Source organism: Pipistrellus hanaki (genome assembly GCF_964339955.1).
Source record: "Pipistrellus hanaki genome assembly, chromosome: 4".
Classification (NCBI taxonomy): Eukaryota; Metazoa; Chordata; class Mammalia; order Chiroptera; family Vespertilionidae; genus Pipistrellus; species Pipistrellus hanaki.
In genome coordinates, this window is record NC_140506.1 from 94,229,074 (window position 1) to 94,250,210 (window position 21,137).

General features: G+C 58.0%; 1 protein-coding gene across 1 annotated transcript in view; it reads right to left on the reverse strand.

Moving 5' to 3' along the window:
* GSG1L (GSG1 like) overlaps positions 1 to 21,137 on the reverse strand; it is a 159,056-nt gene that overhangs the window by 54,355 nt on the left and 83,564 nt on the right. Inside the window, exon 3 of the mRNA XM_084882967.1 lies at positions 5,895 to 6,047. Within this exon, the coding sequence (XP_084739093.1) occupies positions 5,895 to 6,047 (153 nt within the window). The remainder of the gene's footprint in view (positions 1 to 5,894; positions 6,048 to 21,137) is intronic.

A 21,137-nucleotide genomic window follows, 5' to 3' on the forward strand; every position in this document is an offset into this window, starting at 1 on the left:
GCCCTGCGGCCCACGTCCTGTGTCCCCCCGATGCGGTCAGAGCCCACAGTGTCGGAGCCGCGCTGCAGTGCACCCGTGGGCGTCAGGACACCCCCTGGGCCTGGTTTGGCTTCATGTGGCAGCCGCTGCCAACCCCCCACTGCACCCCCTCGGCCCCGCCCGTGCCAGAGGTCACCGCGGCCTCGGCGAGGCAGCTCCCCCGTATGTGGAGGCTCCCTTTCTCACACACTTGCTCACATTCTGGGGGATCGCTGTCTCAGGAGGGACCCTAACTGAATAAACGCCCTGGAGGGGACAGTTCTGGGGGTGCTTTACTGTCTCCCGAAGGGTCTGGGCAGGACGGAACCCCAGCCCTCATACCCGCTCACCAACACTCCCCCTTTGGCCCTCCCCATCCTGTCTTCCTTCCCCCTCCCCCTCCCTCCTGTCTGGATCACTTCCCACATAAACCGTGTGCGCCCACAGCTTCCCCTTGGGGTCTGCCGTGGAGGGTTCCAGTGGAGACTCCTGCCCCTCCTGGGGCTGACCTCCCACAGACCTAAGCTGACCGGCCACTGGCACCACAGCCAGCCAGTTCCTCTGGGCAGCCCCTTGCCCGCCATGGCACAATGACCCTGTTCGGTCCCTGGCTCGGTCCACACCACGGTGTGCCAGAGAGCCAGGCCTGGCTAATCAGGGACCTTATCCTCTGGCCTGATGACCGGCTCAGAAATGAGCCTCTGAACCTGGTTGGTCGGATCGCAGCCCTCCTTGGAGTTCTGCCAGAGCTCTCTCTCCCTCTGGGATCTACGGGAGCCTGGAGCTGCTTGAGACCGCCCTCTCCCACAGGGATGGGCCTGGGTGAGAAGGACGCTCACACAGGAGATCCGGACAGATGACTGATGTCGTGACACCTGGAGGCAGCCGTGCCTGAAGCCCCAGAACCCTATGCTTTTCAATCACATGACCTGCCATCCCCCCTTCTCCAGCTGGCTTGGCGGGGTTCTGGTCACCTGCAATCAAAAGAATCTTCAACGTGGAGATGCTCATTCCTCTGGCTTAGATCCGCTGCACTTTTAGACACAGAAGTGCTTGCTTGTTAAGAAACGGGCCAGAGAACCAGTCTGGCCAGGGCAAGGGAACTGGGAGGAGGGGGCTCTGGGCAGGGGTTCTTCCAGGGGACTGTGTGGCCAGCGGAATATTAGGTGGCCGTGTACAGTGCGAAATTACAAATCACCACACCAGGAGTGAGTGTGAAGAAAAAGCCAAGGAGTGCGGTGCAGGGTGGACGGGGGAGGAATGTGAGGCCACAGGGAGCTGGGACTTGGGGGAAGCTGCCAGGACAGCCAGTGAGAAGCCGTACCGAGCGGTTCCCAGCTCACAGTCACTCACCGCAGCGGTCAGACCGGGCGCGAGGCAGGTGGCAAACACACACGCTCCGTGGTTCCGGGGCCGGAGGCTGGCCCAGGGGAGCCGCACTCCGCCCGCCTCGCAACGTGGTTCCTGGGTCTTGGGTGGCCCCACTGATGTGTGCAGCTCAGTGGGATCTGCGTGCTCGGACACCGGGCCTGCAGGCCCCCAAACCTCTGTCCAAAACTCAGTGGTGGTGGCCCCCTCACAGGCTTGCTCTCCAACTTACACCTCCCCCTACAAGGGGCTCCCACATTATTTAGGTGCTTCTAATGCTTCTCAGTGAGAATTCCCTTGAGGTCATTCCAAAATCCTAAGATTAGACCTCTCTCAAAGAAAGACACGCGATTCTAACTCCAATTCCTATTTGAAATGCCCACTACCCCGCCCTGTAATTTTTGTTATGAAGGCAGCAAAACATTCACCTTTCTGTCACACTTAGTTCAATTTCCTTTCAAGTTTAGACTATCCTGCATTTTAAAAATACATTTTTACTGACTTTTAATAATTTTTAAAATATATATATTTTACTGATTTCAGCGAGGAAGGGAGGAGAGAGAGATAGAAACATCAATGATGAGAGAGAATCACTGATTGGCTGCCTCCTGCATGCTCCCTCCTGGGGAATCCCACAACCCAGGCATGTGGCCTTGACTGAAATCGAACCCGGGACCCATCAGTTCCCAGGCCAATGCTCTATCCACTGAGCCAAACCAGCTAGGGCTGTATTGACTTTTAAAGACAAAGGGAGAGGGATAGAGAGAGAAGCATGGGTGTGACAGGGGAGCATCCATCAGCTCCCCGCAGGCCCTCTACCTGGGATTGAGCCTGCAGCCCAGGCCAGTGCCCTGACTGGGAATCAACCTGGCAACCTTCCGGTGCATGGGACTGAGCTGTTCTGGTCAGGACTAGACTATTTTGCATTTTTAAAAGGGAAATTATGACCAAAAAATTTCAAATCACATATGGCGTATATCGTATAGCAAAACAATGTTGAACTATTTTGGTTGAAGCTTAAGAAATATAATTCAAGACTAACAGTGATGTGCTGGGCCATTAAATATATGTTTTATTATGAAATCAAATATGCCGAGATTACATGATTCCTGGATTCCAAAGAGCTCCCTTGTCCTGGGTCATGTTTTTGTTTGACCACAAAATCCCCTTTTCTTGTTGCCTAACAAAAGGGACCTGCTGACTGCTCCACGGGGTCCAATCATTCCCTGGACAAGCACATGGAGTTCTCCAAATTGCCTCTTTCCCCCCGTAAGCAGATCAGCCTCCTTTTCTGGCGGAACTGGGGGAGAACAGACACCTTCCAGCCTGCCCTCACAGTCCCTCTCGGGTGAGACCCTGGTCTGCAGGGGCAGGGACGCCTCTCTGTGGAAGGCACAGCACGGACGGGGGTGCGCTGGGCTGGGGGTGCCCTGGGTCCTGAGGGGAAAGCCGGGCTCCGTGCAGTCACAGGACGGCGTTCATGCGCCCGCCCCTCCATGCAGGAGTACTAACGGTTATATTTGATGACTGCACTGGTATAAGGACAAATACAATCCAATCTTCATTACTGTTCTGTCATCCTGGCCTTCTGGTTTTAAAAGCAGCCAAAATGCACGCCTCTGGCAGGCCCTGGGTCCCTGGCCTCTGGGGTCTGGCCCCACGGGCCGGCCATCTCGCCGCCTTCTGCGGAGCATGGCATTGGGGAGGGAGCCCTGCTGGCTGATGAATCTGGACCCCTGGGCCAGGCTTACGGGACAGGCTGGCCCCTGTGCCATGATCCGGCCTCAGCTGCTCCAGGACAGCTGGGAAGGACAACAGCACGCACAGCAGCAGCCCCCGCAGCCTGTGCAAAGCCTTTTACATGGCTGCTCTGGCGTGCACGACCCCTGGCTATGTGACTGAAGGACTCACAGCTGCAGAATGGCAGTTGCTCCTTCCCTCACAGGGGTGTGCACAGATGAGGCAGGTAGCCCAGAGTGTGTGCACAATGGCACCTCCGTCGATGATGGCTATTATGGTTAACCATAATCAATGGGTTCATTATAATAATCCTACATAATAAAAGGCTAATATGCAAATTGTCCCCTCAACTGGGAGTTTGACTGGGAGTTAGTTGATCAGGGGGTGGGGCGAGCTGGCCAACCCCCCCTCGGCCCCTCCCCTGGGCTGGCCCCGCCCCTGATTGGGTGCAGGGCCGTCGGGACCACATCTGTGCGTGAATTCATGCACCAGGCCTCTAGTTAGTTACAGTAATTGGTTCAGGCAGGGACTGCCCCAGGTCTGCTTTCTCCTCTACCCCAAAAGGCATTGACCTTGGGCTGTGGACCCCTCAATGTGAGCTGGTCCCCACGTGGACGCCACCGAAGGCTCGCCCACTCCTTCCCTCCCGTGGGAGCAAACCCGAAGCCCAGCCACCTCCTCCCAGCCCCTCCCCCTCCCCCTGTTCTCAAGGGGCTCCTGCAGGGCCAGTGCCCCAGGCCCTGTGCCAGGCGGTGAGAGGCGTGGCTCCCGCTCCCTGTCCTGTTTCAGGTTTATCTTCTCCAGGCGCCAGTACACACTTCTTTCTCTCTGCCTCCTGCCACTTCAGTCTATCACACCCTCTGGCTGCCGCAGGCTTCTCAGGGCCCGTGTCCTGAGGATGTAACTCTTCTCCCTCCCACCCGGGCCCTCCCGCAGCTCGAGCCTGTGAAGGACCAGGAGCTGGAAGCCAGCAGCAGTCAGCTGCAATCCCAGCTGCACAGGTGACCAGCCGCGTGCCTTGAGCACGTCAGTGAGCCTCCCTGCCTGCCTTTTATGTCTGCCCGAAACTACAGAGACGTCTCGTTTCCCTCAGCAGCCGGACTCCCCGTTAGATGGAACCCGGGTTTCCTGGGAGGGTGAAGGCGTTTCTTTCCTTTTTATTTTCTTTACTTAATCCTTTCCCCCTTCCACCCAGCCCCGCCCCTCTAACGGCGTCAGTCTATTCTCCGTAGCTAGGAGTCTGTTTCTGCCTTGTTTGTTCATTTATTTGATTCATTAACTTCCACAGATAAGTGAAATTGTATGGTACTTATCTTTCTCTGACTGAGTTATTTCGCTTAGCATAATACTCTCCAGGTCCATCCATGCTGTGGCAAGAATGTGAGATTTTCTTCTTTTTTTATGGCTGTGTAGTATTCCACTGTGTAAATGCCCCACAGCTTTTTTATCCACTCCCCTACTGATGGGCACTTGGGCTGCTTCCAAATCTCGGCTCTAATGCTGCAATGAACACAGAGGTGTATATATTCTTCAAATTAGTGTTTCAGGTTTCTTCAGATATATTCCCAGAAGTGGAATCACTGGGTCATAAGGAAGGTCCGTATTTAATGTTTTGAGGAGACTTCATACTGCTTTCCACAGGGCCGTGCAGTCTGCGTTCCCACCAGCAGTGTACGAGGGCTCCCTTTTCTCCACATCCTCGCCAGCACTTGTCTGTTGATTTATTGGTGGCAACCATTCTGACAGGTGTGAGGTGATACCTCCCTGTGGTTTTAATTTGCATTTCTCTGAGGATTAGTGACATTGAGCATTTTTTCATGTTGGCCATCTGTATGTCCACTTTGGAGAAGTGTCTATTCAGGTCCTATGCCCATTTTTAAATTGGATTCTTTGGGGGATTTTTTGGAGTTGAGTTGTATAAATTCTTTATAAACATTGGATATTAACCCCTTACCAAATATATCTGGTGAAAATGTTCTCCCAGTCAGTGGGCTATTTCTTCTCAGGCACAGCTGACTCTCTGCCAGGCCACCCCGGTCCACCAGGTGCCTGACGTCACAGCTCCCAGGCTCCCGCATCCCCTCCTGGACCTCCTGCTCACCCCCCTGTGACCGGGAGCGGCTGAAATAACGCTGGGCACCGGCCACCTAACCCATGGCTAACTCCACCCCCACCCCCCATTCTTCCTGAAACCCTCGAAATCCTCAGCTTTGCGGCATTTGCCACAATCTCTGCCCACCCCACACTCGCCCCTGAGCTTCTGGGTGAGTTCGCTAACCAGCTTCCTGCTGGGGTTCCCATGCACTGTCTCAGAGGGGAATGCCAAAGCAGACTCGGGCCCGCCGTGCCAAGCAGGCCCTTTACATCCCTGCGAACATCACCCCACCGCCCATCCTCACAGCCACTTCCCTCTCCCTCGTGCCAAGACTCCCACCCCACCCAAGATGGCCAAGCGTGGGACATCAGCTCCTGAATGCCTCTCCTCTCCCAGGAGGCCGAGACTGCCGTGTCTGGCCGCTGCTGTAACCCAGTGCTTCCTGCACGGCGCCTGCACAGGACAGACCTGGATGGACACGTGCTGAGTGAGTGGAGAGTGAGCCAACAGCCCCACTGACCAGCGGCCACACTGACGCTCAGAGAGGAGGCGAGATTGGCCCAAGGTCATCGGTCGGACAGCCAGGGCTGGGCCCAAGGGCGGCTCGGGGCCCGCCTCGCCCGCTCTGAGCACAGGGCCGCGCCGTTCCTGGCTCCCGCCGGCCACGCCTTACCTGAGAGCACCGTGAACACGGCCGCGAAGGCGTTGAGCTTGAGCCCGTCGATGACGCTGCTGGAGTGGAAGAGCTCGAGACACATGAGGCTGAAGCCGACCACCAGCAGGAGGATGTACAGCACCTCGGACACCACCGACAGCCACAGGACACCTGCGACAGAGCAGAGGCCGTGAGGGGGGGCGGACGGCAGGGCGGCCGCTCCGCGTGCACCCGCCCGCCCGCGCCCTAGGCCAGGGCATAAGGCCTCAGCGGGAGGGGGTCCTGCTCAGGGTCAGACCACCACGGCCACACATCCTCCCCGCAGGCTGGCCCAGGACTCCGAGCCCACGCCGGTCAGCCCGTGGCACTCTGGGTGACAGTGCTTGTGCAGGGTGGCATGTGACCAGTAAGGGGGCCTCCCAGAAGCCTATTCCAGCATGTCATAAATGCAAGAGCTTCATCAAAAGGTTGATGGAACTTGGGGGCTCAGCAAGGGCTGAATCACATATGTTCCTGCTGGAAATGGCAGAGAGCACTTCCCCAGACCTGAAAAGGATGCATGAATGATGGCTTGCTGCCAGACAGCTAAGGGCATTTCAATCTACATGTTATGGCCTCCTGCTGGCCAAACACTTGGACAGCCATAGGTAGTTCTTCCAATCTGACAATGGATTCTGTACATGAAACCCTGGCCTTTGATGTGTGTATCTACCCCGCCTTAGGACAAAATTGTGTTAATAAAAAGCATGGGGCCCTGAAATAGGGAGAACTTAGTTCCTTTAGCAAAGTCTTCTCTGGCTCCCCAAAATGCCTTCCAAAATTATGTTTTATCTCTGGACTCTTGATTAATGGACACACAGCGCCTTCTCCAGATTCCCGAACCTTTCTAGGTTCTGGATTAAGACCACCGGCAGGGGCCCCTTCCGAGGGGAGAGGGGACTTCTATCCTATGGCAATGCCAGAGCCTCTCGTACTCTGCCCGCCTGTTGGATGACGGCCATGGGAATTGTCCTCGGCCAGGCGGGTGGGATGAAGCTGACACTGAGTCACTGAGCAGAGCGGCAGAAAGGAGACCTCCCTGGACCAGCAGCCACCAGCCCTGGGGGCTTCCCCGTGGTTCAGCCGGTCAGTGTGACATTCTCCTACCTGCAGCCATGAGCATCCCAGCTCACTCACACATCATGTCTGCCTCAAGGGGCACCTACATTGTCATCTGCCCTGTGCCCTCCTCCACTTTTCTCTCTAAACCACCACCTCCGCTCCCACAGCATCAACCTCACTGTTCTCCCTGGGAGCTGCCATGGTCTACTGTAGTCCTGCCTTTCTGGGACCAGCTGATTGGTCCAATGTGATCACATGACCAAGAGTTGGGCAATCAAAGCCCTTCTCTAGGAATCTGAGTCTGGAAACACTGAAAAAGACAGGAGGAAAGGCTCTGACAGTGTGAGCGCCCGGTTCCAGCCGGTCCTGAAGGCAGACACATGCCTGTCCTTCGGGCGGTTTGGCTGTTCAGATCTACTTTTCAGTCCCTGAGGTAGCACAGCTCTCTTCCCCTAAATTGGTCCAATTGAGTTCCCATCATCTGCCTCTTAGTTTAGGGGCATCTTCTGTTTCGCCCACCCCACCTTCCACCTTCTTCCTCTCTGCTTTTTCATTGGAGAGTCCCTTCCTCTCTCTGCCTATGCAGTTCAGTTACAGCTGACCCACATCTGGGCTCCATGTTTGATCCATACATGAATCATATCTGACCCCTGGTCATTGGTTTAGGAATGATCCTCTCAGTTTCTTCACCTATAACCTGAGGATAATAACAGCACCTATTCATAGCATTGCTGTGCTGTGAGGGTTCCATTGCACAGCAGTGTAACGAGCTCATGGGTAGCACACAGGGAGAGCTGACTGCGTGCATGCGTGCTATGGCAGTTGTGTGGGTGGAGCACAGTGGGAACTGAAGCTCTTGGGTGAGGTCAAGGCTACAGACAAGGTCAAGATGGAGAAATAAAACGGTGGGAGCAGATAAGATTCTGAGAAAAAGGGGTAGAAGATGGAACACGTCCATGTGACTTGTCTGCGAAACCACACTAACCACATGGTTTGAGCAAGACGCATACTTCAGAGAAAGGACTACAGACCAGGCTTGCCCAGCCAGAGATGGACACATGACTCAAATCAGTTCAACAAAACTTCCACTGGAACCCCTGGGGGGAAAACGCCTTTCTTCCTCTGGTTCTGAGGCTGGGGAGATGAAAGGATAGACTTGACCAGCCACCAATGGGCAGACGTCAAAGAAGGCAGAGCCAAGAGATGAAGGGAGGTGGTGTCCTAGAACATTGTTTGAGCCCCTGGATCCAGCCATGCCTGAAGCTGTCAGTCATTGGTTCTTTCAATCTGAGAATTCCTTCCTGTCTCTGTGCCTTTGCACTAGCTGCTCCCGCACCTGGACTATCCGAGGGACAGCCAGCCTGTGGGAAGCCAGCAAACAGCAATCGCAGCGTCCCTGTATCCTCCCTGAGGAAGGAGGCAGGCCCTCAAACACCAACTCCCGCCCCAGCACAGCGGGACTCGGAGCTTTGAAGAACTTTCTCTTCTTCCCCTCTTTTTCTGTTGCTATAAAAATACCGAGTCTCCTGGCCATCCCTGGGTTTCTGTGGGAGAATAATGTGCACTTGGCAGCCTGGATGTGGTTAAAACACCCCCTGGCAAGCGCACTTGCAGCCTCCCAGGCCCATCGCTGGCCCGAGGCCCGCCAGGCGGCAGAGGGAGGCAGATGTAGGGCAAGCGGGGCTGTCTCCCTCCCAGCGGCCTTCACCTCCAGCGGCGGCTGCTGTCCCTCGGCGGGCGGGCGGAGGCTGTCCCTCCCCGTGGCAGCTCCCTGACTCGGCCCCCTCCCTGCACCGCCCCATGCCCCAGGAGGTGCCCTGGGCCAGGCCTCCTCCCCTCCCCGAGGCCACAGCAGGGCCCTGCTCTGCTCTTTCCCTCCGGATGGGAGATGGGAAGGTGGGGGGGCGGGAGCTCGGGAAGTGTCTGGCTGGGGTTACGCTTCTTATTCCCTCCAGATTTATTTCCTTGTCAGCCCGCTGGGCTCAGAGCAGCTGCCTGAGAGCTTCCGTCCACGCAGACCAAGAGCACGCAGGACAGTGAGAACTGCTGCTGTTACTGTGCTGACAGCAACGAGAGTCACAAAGGGCCACCGTGGTGAGGTGTCACCGAACTCCAAGTCACCCTGGCGATGTGCACCCCCCGCCCGCCCGCACCTCTTTCATGTTTCTCTCCTGGAGGATGGTCCCTGGGCAACTGGAGTCTGTGTCCATCTTCATTCTGAAAGTCTCTGCAAACATTCCCTCCATGCTGCCGCCCACCAGAAGCCGCCCGACGGCGGCCCTGCCCTGGCCTCTGGCCGTGACAATCCTGGGATGTGACCCACACTCAGTGCACCACCCACCCCCTCCAGAGACACACACACACACACACACACACACACACACACACACTGCCCTCGCCAGGGAGCAAGGCTAGAGCGGCCTCCCGGCTCTGCTGACATCATTCCCTTACTTGCCCCCCTCCCTTCCGGGTCCTGCGTCCCGGTCACCTTACACCCTCCCGGGGCACTTTCCTCATGAAAGTCCTGCCTGGACCCTCGTCGTGGGGTCCGGTTCTGGGGAATCAGACCTGAGACACTCATTTTCACAGGTGTTTTCCCCTCCGACCTCCCAACAACCTGGCAAGGCCGCGAGGGAGCACCCCTTCTAAGATGAACACACCGGTTCGGAGGGATTAAACCGCTGGTCCACACAGCAGGCCAGCGGCACAGACTGGATTCAAACCCAGGCCGCTCTGAGTCCAGGAGCCCCCGCGGGCAGAGAGCTAGGCTGGCAGGATGGAGTGGCCTCTTGGTAATCACCGTCCTCCAAGCCTGGCCGCAGGGGCCCATCGGAGTGGGGGCGAAGAGTTCCCCAGCCACGGCTCTCACCTGCCTGCTCTCAGCATCCCAGAGACACCCAGCCCGGATCCCTGAGGAGGATGGCCAGCGGGGGTTGGTCCTTCTGTCCTCAGGGCTCCTGAGCCCAGCAGGCCGCCAGGTGTGGAGGGGACGGAGGCGGCAGGGAGGACCTGGAAGCCAGGCGGGGGGTGGGCTGGCCCGGGCTGCAGAGATAGGTGCCTGGCGGTCCGCTGGGAGGCTGTGCGGTGGCCGGGGCGGGGGGGGGGGGGGGGGGGGGGGAGGGAAGCCAGCTGGAGGTTTCCGCTGCAGCCCCTGCGAGAGGTGGGGGCCTGGGTTGTGGCAAGGACGGAGTGAGGACAAGTGGGGAACCTGCTAACTCCCTCCTGAGAGCTGGGCTGCTGACCGTGAATGTGGGGTCCGGAAGCGGAGGCCTCCAGGGTGGGCCGTGCTGCCAGCCGGGGCAGCTGGGAAGGAGCTGATGCTGAGGGTGAGAGCCGCTGGGCGTGCCCGTCGGCTGCAGGATGACCAGGAGGCGGCTGGCGCTCAGACGGACAGGGGCCCGGGCAAGACACGGGCACTCGCCGAGTACCTGCTGGGGCTGTCCCCTAGAAAGAAGTTGCAGGTGTGGGAGGGTTCGAGGTGCCCGGAAAAGCACGTGGAGCAAAAAAACGAGGGAGTGGGATCCACGGAGCATCCATAATCCAGGGAGGGGCAGCGACACCGTGGGCCCCACCCCGACCACATTGCCACCTGCCAATGCCTGAGGGCTCTAGGGCGTCCGGAGCTACCCCCACGCCACCCACCTTTGCACTGACGCCCTGCCCACCACCCCAGCACCAGCCCCTCCGATGCCTGGAGAGCGGGTGAGTTAACCCAGCGGACAGCGCTGGGCGGGAGGTGCTAGCCACACTACACGGGGTTCGTGTGTTAATCCACGGCGTCACCTTGTCTGAATCAAAGAGTGAATTTTAAATTACGAACACCTCAATCCAGAGTGTCTGTGTGATGCCAGTGTGTGCTCAGCACCTTTTCCACCCCTGCTAATTGTTTAAACAAGGAGCAGCTCAGGAGCCTGTGAGCTTCTCGGCAGAAGGCAGACTTGGAGAACATCCGGCAGTTACTTTCTGGGCAGATGGTCCCTCAGACCCCCAATCCCCACCCCGGCCCCCAGCTCCTCTGCTTGTGGCTCCTCCTCCTGACCAGGCCCTCATCTCCGGGGCCCACGGCTCCAGGAGCCTGAATGCCCCCCTGCCCTTGCCTATGGCAGCTCCCCCATCGCCAGCTTTGGGGGCCTCCCTCAGAGCCCTGCCCCCGCCCCTAGGAGTGCCTCCGTCACAATGCCTTCCTTTGAACCATTGGGGAAAATGGGCTCCCTCCAGAGACCACCCCTGACACGTCATGTTCACGGCGAAGGATCTGGGGAGAGCAGGGCTCTGAGTCAGCGTCTCCTGTGGCTGCCGGCCCGGCGGCAGGGGAACTTGGGATGCAAATTCTCGGGCCTCACCCTCCAGTCACTGAACCAGACCCTCTGAGAGGGACCCTCTGCGCGTTAACGGGCTCCCCGTGGCACTGAGGGCACCCCAACGTGAGCACCACCGATCCAATAACCACGGGTGAGAGAGGGAGCCGATGGGTATGGGGAGATGGTGGGCATGGGGAGATGGTGGGTTTGGGGAGACGGTGGGTATGGGGAGAGCAGGTGGTGGGAAGAGATACGGACGTGTGGGCCTGGCTACGTGAATGCTCACTCATGCAACGCCAAGGAGGCCGCGGGACAGGGGCGCAGCCTGGCAGTCTTGGGGGACCCACGGGGCTTGCCCTGGAGACTGGGGAAAGGCTCCCGCACCTCGACGAGGACGGCTGCGCACCTCAGAGCTGGCACTAACGGCTGGATTTGCCGCTGAGACCGGAGCGGAAGTGAAGTGATTTCTCATCAGGTGCGGCCGGTGGGGTGACGGCTAATCCTGTTAGCCGCCCTCTTTGCCTTTTTACAGATCAGCTTGGTGACTCCGACGCTGACCCTCCGAGGAGGGAACCGACAGGTCTGCCAGAATGATTTTCCTTTGGTTTCCCTCGCTGGTCTCGCCCTCCCTGAGACAGCCCAGACCAGGGCCCTGGCCACAGGGAGGTCCTGGGGGTTGGGGGGCAGGTTTTGGGGGTGGGGTGGGGAGGGGGAGGAGAAGCGGGTCTGGGATGTGTGACCTTGCCCCCCCCCCGCCCCAGTCTCCCGCTTCTCACTTGAACTTGGGGCATATAGACTTGTCAGAGCAGTCAGTGGACAGAGCTATTATACATCACACGAGCCTGACACTTGGAAAATACTATTCAAGGACGCTACGTATGGCTGCCACTTCCTAATCAGCATGATTATTAGCAATGACAATAGCTGTGAGAGGACCCGGGGGCCGGGCGGGGGCCTCGCTCTGTCGGTCACTCCAGGGGAGCGGGGGCGGGGGGGGGGTGCTGCTCCTGCTGACCCCGTCTCCTCGTGTGTAACTCGGGGTACGGTGCCCACTCCGCGGACTGCAGCGAGGACCGACGGGGCCACTGGCGAGTGAGCACGAGGGCCGAGCCCGGCCCGTACAAATGCTGCAGGAGCCTCAGCGGTCTGATTGCTATTCCCACGGAGTGTCTCAGAGGAGGCCGCCCAGGCCAGGGCGTCTGGCCACCGGACACACGACACCCTCCCGGGAGCATGGGGCGCGGTGGCCAAACTGGATGAAATCTCCAGACACAAGGACATTTACAGAGAAAACACCCCCTGCCCCGAAGCCCATCGATTTAAGAGGTCAAATCAATCAGTCGTGGCCGTGGCCGCGGGCTGTGGGCGCGGGGACGGGCTCCCGGATCCCGGATGTGAAATCATGTGACATCATGTGACATCATGTCAATGACGCGGCCGGCCGGACGCTGAGGCCGGGCGCCCGGGGCGGCAGCTGCTGTGAGATGTCAATGCGAGCTGGAGGCAGGCGGCTGGGGCGGGAGGAGGAGGCCCGCAGGGAGGGACGGGGTCACTGAGCCCCAGCCTCCACCTTCTGGTGAGACGTTAGCCAGAGAGGAGAGGGGGCCTGTCACAAGGCAGGTGGGAGCAGGTGGGGGAGCAGGTTTCCCCGCTCCCCACTCCCATCCCAGCTGCTCCATGTCGCGTGGCTGGCGTGGTGACCTCAGAGGCGCAGGACGGAGCCCGGGGGAGGACTGCCCGGGGGAGGAGCTGCACCGCCATCCGCAGCCCGGGTCCCAGCCCGTGGCCGAGGGGCCTCTGGGAGGCTCCCGGGCCTCAGTTTCCCTCCCAGGAGGACAACTCGATTCCGGAACAAGCTGCCAACAGGCTGAATCCAGCCCTCCAAACGTCTTGTTTGGCCCACACAGTATTTTAAAAATATCTGAATTCATTATCAACCTTTAAAAATAGGAGTCTTCACTTAAAAATGCACATTTCTGGACTCGTTTGCAAAGCGATTGGTTGTGGCGACGGTGGACGGGCGTCCACACCCCGTGGCCGTGGAGCTGCGCGGGGGCTGCGCCGGGGCTGCCCCTCACGCGGGGCCCGGGGCCGGTCCCCCCTCCCGCTCCCGCCCAGCTCTCCTGCGCATCGGGCTTGCAGTCCCCACGGATCGGCTACCCTGGATGCCAGGGTATCAGGCCCCTGGCCCGGCGGTGGTGCAGCATGGAAGACCCCGCCAGGCCTCCCTCCGTCTACACGTAAGGGAGCACCAGCCAGCGCTCCGTGCGCAGCTCCTGAACCCCACGCCACCCCACACGGGAGGGGCCGCTGTCACAGAGTCAGCCGAGAAGGAACGAGATCCCGCTCTGAAAGTACGCCGGCGGCCGTGGCTGAGCCGAACGCGGGGATGTGAGAGCCGAGCCGTCCTGGCCGCCCCAGCCCACGTCCTCCCCACGGAGGCGGCGGGCCTGTGAGGAGCCCAGGCCACCGGATCCCCCGCCAGCGACAGAACCTCCTAGGTCCCACCGCACCGGCGGGAATGGCGCACTGCGATGCCCATCGGTGCTGCTCCGGAAACTTCCTGGAGCCAGAGCCTCGCCCCTCCCAGGGGGGCCCCTGGGAGCCGCACCCAGACCACAGACTCACGCTCTGCCTTTAACCAGCTCCCGGGTCCGCCCAGTCGCACAGTCCGATGTGGGGAGCCCGCCCTAGAGCAGTGGTTCTCCACCTTCCTAATGCCCCGGCCCTTTCACACAGCTCCTCGTGCTGTGGTGACCCCCAACCATGACATTATTTTCGTTGCTACTTCATAACTGTAATGTTGCTACTGTTATGAATCATCATGTAAATATCTGTGCTTTCCGATGGTCTTAGGCGACCCTGCCAGCAGTTCTCAACCTGTGGGTGCCGATTATAGAGCCTAAGACCATCGGAAAACACAGATATTTACATTACGATTCATTAACAGCAGCAAAATTACAGTTATGAAGTAGCAAGAAAAATAATTTTATGGTTGGGGGTCACCACAACACGAGGAGCTGTGTGAAAGGGCCGGGGCATTGGGAAGGTTGAGAACCACTGCAGGGCCTAGAGGATGAAGTTCAAGGGCCTCTGTGTGGCTTTCCAAAGCCCTGTTCACCTGCACCCAGCACCTGCTGCTGGTTGCACATCCCAGGCCCTCCCGTGCCTCCAGCAGGCCCAGCCTGAAGTGTGGTCCCTCTGGAGCAGTCGGATCATGGCTGCAGAGACGCCCATGCCCTATCCCCAGCATGTCCACATCCCAACGTCTTCTATGTGGCAGAGGGGCCCTGCAGGTGTGACCGTTATCCTGGATTCTCCGATGGACGCGGTGTGATCACAAGGTCCTTCCACGAGGGAGGCCAGAGGGTCAGCGTAGGAACGGGAGAGGAGAGGACGGACGCGGAGGTGGGAGTGGGCTGGGGCCACGGGCCCAGGGGTGCAGGTGGCCTCTAGAGCTGCAGAGGCGAGGACACAGGCTCCCCGGAGCCTCCAGGAAGGAAGGCATTGCTGCCGACACCGATGTCAGCCCCACCAGGCTCCTTCCGGAACTCCGGTCCCCGGAACTGCCCGATGGTAAATCCGGGTCGTTGTAAGTCAGGTTTGTGCTAACTTGTCTCAGCAGCAATAAAAAACCAACACACCTTCTTCCTTCACGCAAGACCACCTCCTCCATGCAGCCTCCCCTGACCACTCCAGCCCCTGCCGTGGCCCACGACCGGCCTCATCAGAGAGGGAAGCTTCTCTCCACTTCCCTCTGGGAGATGCCCCCAGAGGTGGCAGAGCCTGGGCGTGGGGTCCCAAGGCCTGGATTTGACTGTGGACCCTCCCCTGCTCCCTCCGAGCGTCAGACTCCTTGGCTGTAAGATGGAGTCCACACGGCGAGCCGCCCATGTTTTCTGGGAACGTTACATGAGATCGTGGCTGCAAAGTCCTCTGTAAACGCTGGTGTAGCAAGCTGGCATGCTGGGCCCGGAAAACCGAGTCCTTCTCCTGCGTCCTCACGAAGGAACGGCCAGGTCACCATCAGCACAGATCTAAGGAGACCTCATCGCCCCGAGCTCCACCTGGCTCCAGCCCCGTCCCTTTGGAAGTGTCTCCGGCAGGCATGGCTTCCTGGAACCCGGGACAGTCGCTGAGCCTTTGCAACGTGTCATGGGGACCTTGGCCGTCAGCGTCCCAAGACAATGATCTTCTCTCTCTTTAGGATCCAGAAACTGGTCCTGAGAATGAGCTCTGGCCACACGGGCTGAGGCCTGGGGAGGAGGCTGGGGGGGGGGGGGGGGGCGGGGGGCGCCGCGGGTGCGGGGAGGAGAACACAGACGCCCAAGGCTGAGCTCTGGCCTCGCCTCACCCCCACCATCGGCGGGAAGTCTGGGCCTCTCGGCCGCTCTGGGCCTCCTTCCCCGTCTCCCAAACAGGTTGCTGCGCAGCAAGGGAAATAGGACGGGGAGGTTGGAAGCTGCAAACTGGGCTGCAGACAAATTTTTGAGATTTTTTTTTTTGTTCAGTTTCCTGGGTTTTGTATGTTTGTTTGCTTTCTTTCTCTGTCTCTGCCTCTGTCTCTCTCTGCCTCTCTATCTTCTCTTTCTCCCTTGGTAGAGGCAGTCTTTTTAAATTTTGAATGAGATGCCAACACTTGAAAATGGGGAAATCACACGAAAGTCTAGACCTGTGGTTGGCAAACTCATTTGTCAACAGAGCCAAATATCAACAGCACAATGATTGAAATTTCTTTTGAAAGCCAAATTTTTAAAAAAATATATTTTATTGATTTTTTTTACAGAGAGGAAGAGAGAGGGATAGACAGTTAGAAATATCTGCCTCTTGCACACCCCCCTACCGGGGATGTGCCCGAAACCAATGTACATGCCCTTGACCGGAATCGAACCTGGGACCTTTCAGTCCACAGGCTGACGCTCTATCCACTGAGCCAAACCGGTTTTGGCGAGAGCCAAATTTTTTTTAAACTTAAACTTTGAATGCCACTTCTTCAAAATAGACTGGCCCAGGCCGTGGTATTTTGTGGAAGAGCCACACTCAAGGGGCCAAAGAGCCGCATGTGGCTCAGGAGCCTCAGTTTGCCAACTACAGGCCTAGGGAGCCAGACCACCTACAGGCACTGCCCCCCCTTCGCCCCCGCTCTGCTGCTGAATGCTGTGTGGCCTTGGGCAGGTTACTTCACCTCTCTGAGCCTCTGTTTCCTCATCTGCCTCAGAGGGTGGTTGTGAGGATGGAATTAAATGAGAATGTGAAGTGGCACAACCCAGGCTCAGCTCACGATAGGCCTCGGTGCGGCTAGCTGTCTCCACTTCACAGGGGAGAGCAGGAGGCGGGGCTGCCCCAGCCAGACAGAGCCAGGCTGAGGAGGGGTGGTGGGCAGACACTGTCCAACTGGGTGGCCCGGATTCAATATCTGTCCAGGACCCCAGGGCCAGGCATGCTCTTGCCACTGTTGAATCCAGGGTCCCCTGCGGCCCCAAAGGCATTCTGACCTTCCTGCCCCAATCCAGCCCTCTGATGAAACTGTCCCTCCTCCCTCAGACCTGCAAAACAGCCGTCATCACCCCAAACCAGTGTCCCCACCCAGACTGTGCCAGCGGCTGTGGGGTACACGGGGGAACAGGACTGGGACCCAGCCCTCGGGAACCCCAGGTTGAACCGGAGGGGTGAGACACACCCAGGAAGGCCGACCACGTCCCCCACGCCGAGCCATACACCGGGCTGGGCCTTGCAAATAGAAGCTCCTTCCATCTCCATAAAAACCTGTGATGGCTGCGCTCTTCTAGCTCCAGGTTAAGATGAGGCGCAAAGAGGTTGGGTACCAGCCCAAGACCCCGCGACTGCGACACACCACTGCAGGACGGGCCAGGATGGGCTCAGGCCTGGGTGCCCCTGGGCGGCCCAGCTGGCTCCTCCCCTTGTGCCAGGCACCACAGGCTCCAGACTCCACCGGGCAGGTGAGGACCCAGAGGTGCAGAGGAGGAAGGTGAGGGCCGGGGCCCAGTGTTGGCTGGAGCGCGCCTGGCACCAGCTCTGCCCCAGCCCTCCAGCCCTCTAACTCCTGCTCCTAACCCCAGAGCAGGAGTTAGGACCACAGGAGTGGTGGCCACAGAGGCCAGTGGTGACGGCCAGAGCTGGGCAGAGGAGGCCATGCTATCTGGAAGGCAGTGGGGGGCCAGGGACCCTCTTGCCAGGGCAGTGGTCAGATCTGGACTTGTAAGTCCGCATGAGCTTTTGAACCCCCAGATCTGACCACTGTCCTGGTCCAGGAAGCGCACAGAACCCCAAACAAAAGGAATCCAAAGAGGACCACACCAAGACACATCATAATTAAAATGCCAAGAGCAAAAGACAAAGAGAGAATCTTACAAGCAGCAAGAGAAAAACAGTTAGTTACCTACAAGGGAGCACCCATACAATTATCAGCTGATTTCTCAACAGAAACTATGCAGGTCAGACGGGAATGGCAAGAAATATTCAAAGTGATGAATAGTGAGAACCTACAACCAAGATTATTCTACCCAGCAAAGTTATCATTCAGAATTGAAAGGCAGATAAAAAGCTTCATGGATCAGAAAGAGCTAAAGGAGTTCATCACCACCAAACCAGTATTATATGAAATGCTAAAAGGTGTTCTTTAAAAAGAGGAAAAAGAAGAAAAAAGTAAAGATAAAAATTATGAACAACAAATACATATCTATCAACAAGTGAATCTAAAAGTCAAATGAATTAAAAATCTGAGGAACGGAATAAACTGGCGAATACAATAGAATCAGGGCCATAGAATGAGAGGGGATTGATAATTCTCAGGGGGAAAGGGTGTCTGTGTAGGGGGTACAGGAAGAGACTGGACAAAAATCATATACCTATGGATGAGGACTAGGGGGCGGGGGGGGGGGAGGTAAGGACAGAGGGTGGAGTGGGGACCAGGTGGAGGGGAGCTATGGCGGGGAGGGGGGGGGTGGAGAAACAATTGAAATAATCTGAACAATAAAGATTTTTTTAAAATATTAAAAAAAAAAAGCTCATGTGGATCTACGCAGGGGGAGGGGGAAGGAGGAAGGAGGGAGGAGGGAGGAAGGAGGAGGGAAGAGGGAAGAGGAGTGAGCCGGGGTCAGTGCTGGCCCACTGGACCACAGTGGGGACCCAGGCAGCAGCACAGTCACAGATGGAGCTGATGCTCTGCTTCCAGGTCAGGGAGACAGTGGGGCATGGTGGCAACTGCAGCACCGGGCAGGCCACATCCCAGAAAGGGTTTCCACAGGAAACGGGGACCCCAATCTGTAAGGGAAACCTCCCCATGTGAAGCATCAGCAACGAATTCTAATGTCTTCAAACACCACGTGCGTCCATTAAACACAGCGGGGGGGGGGGGGGGACATCCGTGCACCATCCTTCGCAGAGCCCACGTCCACTCGTGACTGTGTCAAGGCCACGTCATTTTTCAGATGGTGGAAACTCACCCCAAGGCCCAGCCGGTGTGGCTCAGTGGTTGAGCGCTGACCCAGGAACCGAGAGGTCACGGTTCGATTCCCAGTCAGGGCACTTGCCGGGGTTGTAGACTCCATCCCCAGTAGGGGGCGTCCTGGAGGCAGCCTATCGATGTGATTCTCTCATCGATGTGTCTCTCTCATCTATCTCTTTATCCTTCTCCCTGCCTCTTACTCTAAAAATCCATAAAAAATGTGTCTTAAAAAACTCACCCCAGGAAGGAGCAAGAACTGAGAAAGGTCACACACCTTCTAACAGCACATGGGGCTCCGAGCTCTTAACCGGCTTTTCTTTAACCCCCGCCAGCACCAGGCCAGCCCACATAAGAGGGGGAATTCAATTCGTGTCAGCATCTTCCAGGCATGTACAGGGAAGAGGGGGAGTGTTTGTGGGCAGAAATCTTTCTGGGCTTTTCTGTGAGGTTATATGAGGGACTATTGCAGCACAAGGACGGACTTCTCTGAGCAGGAGATTCATCCTGAGGGTGGGGTGGGGGGTACTGGGTATCACCTGATCTCCCTCACTCTCGAATCTCTACTCAGTTACCCTAGAACCTTCTCTTAGGACCCCGCCCACCACCTCCCGGGCCACAGGCCCTGGTTTTATCGCTCTGGCAGAAGATTCTAAAATATCTGGACTCACCCACTTCAGGGGGTTTATCTCTCATCCGGGAGGGACCACAAAGCCTCTGCCAATATAAACGGCATTTCCTTTGGTATTTTCAAAGATCAGAGGACCCGTGAGCTAAGCAAGCTGGATGGGGCCTGGGAGGTCAGGGCTTACAAATGCCTCACATTTGAGGTTAAAAAACAATGTTTTTAAGGAGCCTCCAGAGGTTAGGTCTCCAGAGAACCCACAAAACAAGAAGCAGACACAGAGAGGAGTAGATTCCAGCTCACTAGTACTAAAATTTAAATCAAAACGTCCATGGCCAGCACTTCGCCGGCATCTGGGCAAAGGTTTTTCCCAAATAAGAGCTTCTGGTGGGAGATGGTGAATATTTACTTCTCCCTGGACAGCCTCTGGGTCCCGCCTTCCCTGGGCCCCTCGAGGGAAGGGCCACCGGGACCCGAGCAGGATGCACCACGTTCCCGCGAATGCGTGAGGCGTGTGGCATCTCGGCTCTCACCCCGCTGTGGGGAGCCAGCCCCACTACATGTCGAGATGTTGGTGTCCATCCCTGGGTTCCCTCAGAGACCAAGTTAGCTTCGGCCTCCGGCCCTTTGCCAGCTGTTCCTTCTAGAACGTTCTTTCCTCTTGTCCTCACGTGGCTGGCTCTTTTTCTCCACCCGGGTCTCAGCTGGAATGCCAGCTGCTCAGAGAGGACCCAGAAAGGTCCCAGTGCATCCACCAAACCAGACCCTCCCCACGCTGATAGCGTGTTCAGTTGTCTTCCTAGTAGCTTTCCCGGTTTGAAATGATCACATGGTTGGCTCAGTCTCCTCATCTGTGAAATGGGAATCTATTCTTCCCTATGATTCTCCCCTAGTCGGTCTCAAAAGTTCCTAAGGTCCTTCCTCTCCGACATGACTCCTGGGACCCGCCCTCCCTGCCCCCCCCCGGACCCCCCACACACAACACACACACATATACACACTCCTGTGTCCCAGGCCAGCCCAGCATCCCTTTTGGAATAGAACCTGCTTTGCCTTCCAGGGACCACAGCCCACCGCGCCCGCCCCCTCTCTCAGCCCCATGTGCTGGGGTGTGGTGGGCTGGGGCAGACCGCCCATCCCATTCCAGTGGACTGTGACCCAGGCCACAGTGATTGGTTCAGGAGTGGACACAGGACTCAAGCGGGACCCAGCAGAGCCAGCCTGGGGCTTGGGGAGGGAGGGGTCCCCTTACCACTGGGGTTGCTAACTGGGGAGGACGGAAGCCTGCAGTCCCCCTCCCCCTGAGAAGGAAGCCAGCTCAGGAACACCATGGGGGACAGGAGCCACCTCCTGAGGGCGGGGCGCACCCCACTGGCATAGCCCGCTACCCCGAGTTCCCGGAGCCAGCAAGTGCCTCTTCAGCCCGAGCCTGTCCAAGTGAGTTTTCCGTCTCTTGCAGCCAAAACAGCCGTTAGCGCCCGCTGTCCCCATAAGGCTGTCCTCCACGGCCCCGGACTGTGTGCTCATTGGTTAGTGTCCTGCCGGCTCTGCTCCCCGAGGCTCTGGCAGGCCCGGCCCCGCTGCCCTCCGCGGCCCGGGCTGAGTGACCGAGGAGACAGCGCCTCTGCGTCCTTAATTGGGGAGCTGATCTGCCAGTCCCGGGAGCTTCAGACTGTGTGATCGGAGCAATTAACCTTTCGGCAGAGGCCAAGGCCAATTACATCCGGGGGCCGCTGGGACGGGTGTGACGGGCGGGCGCCCGCCTGGCC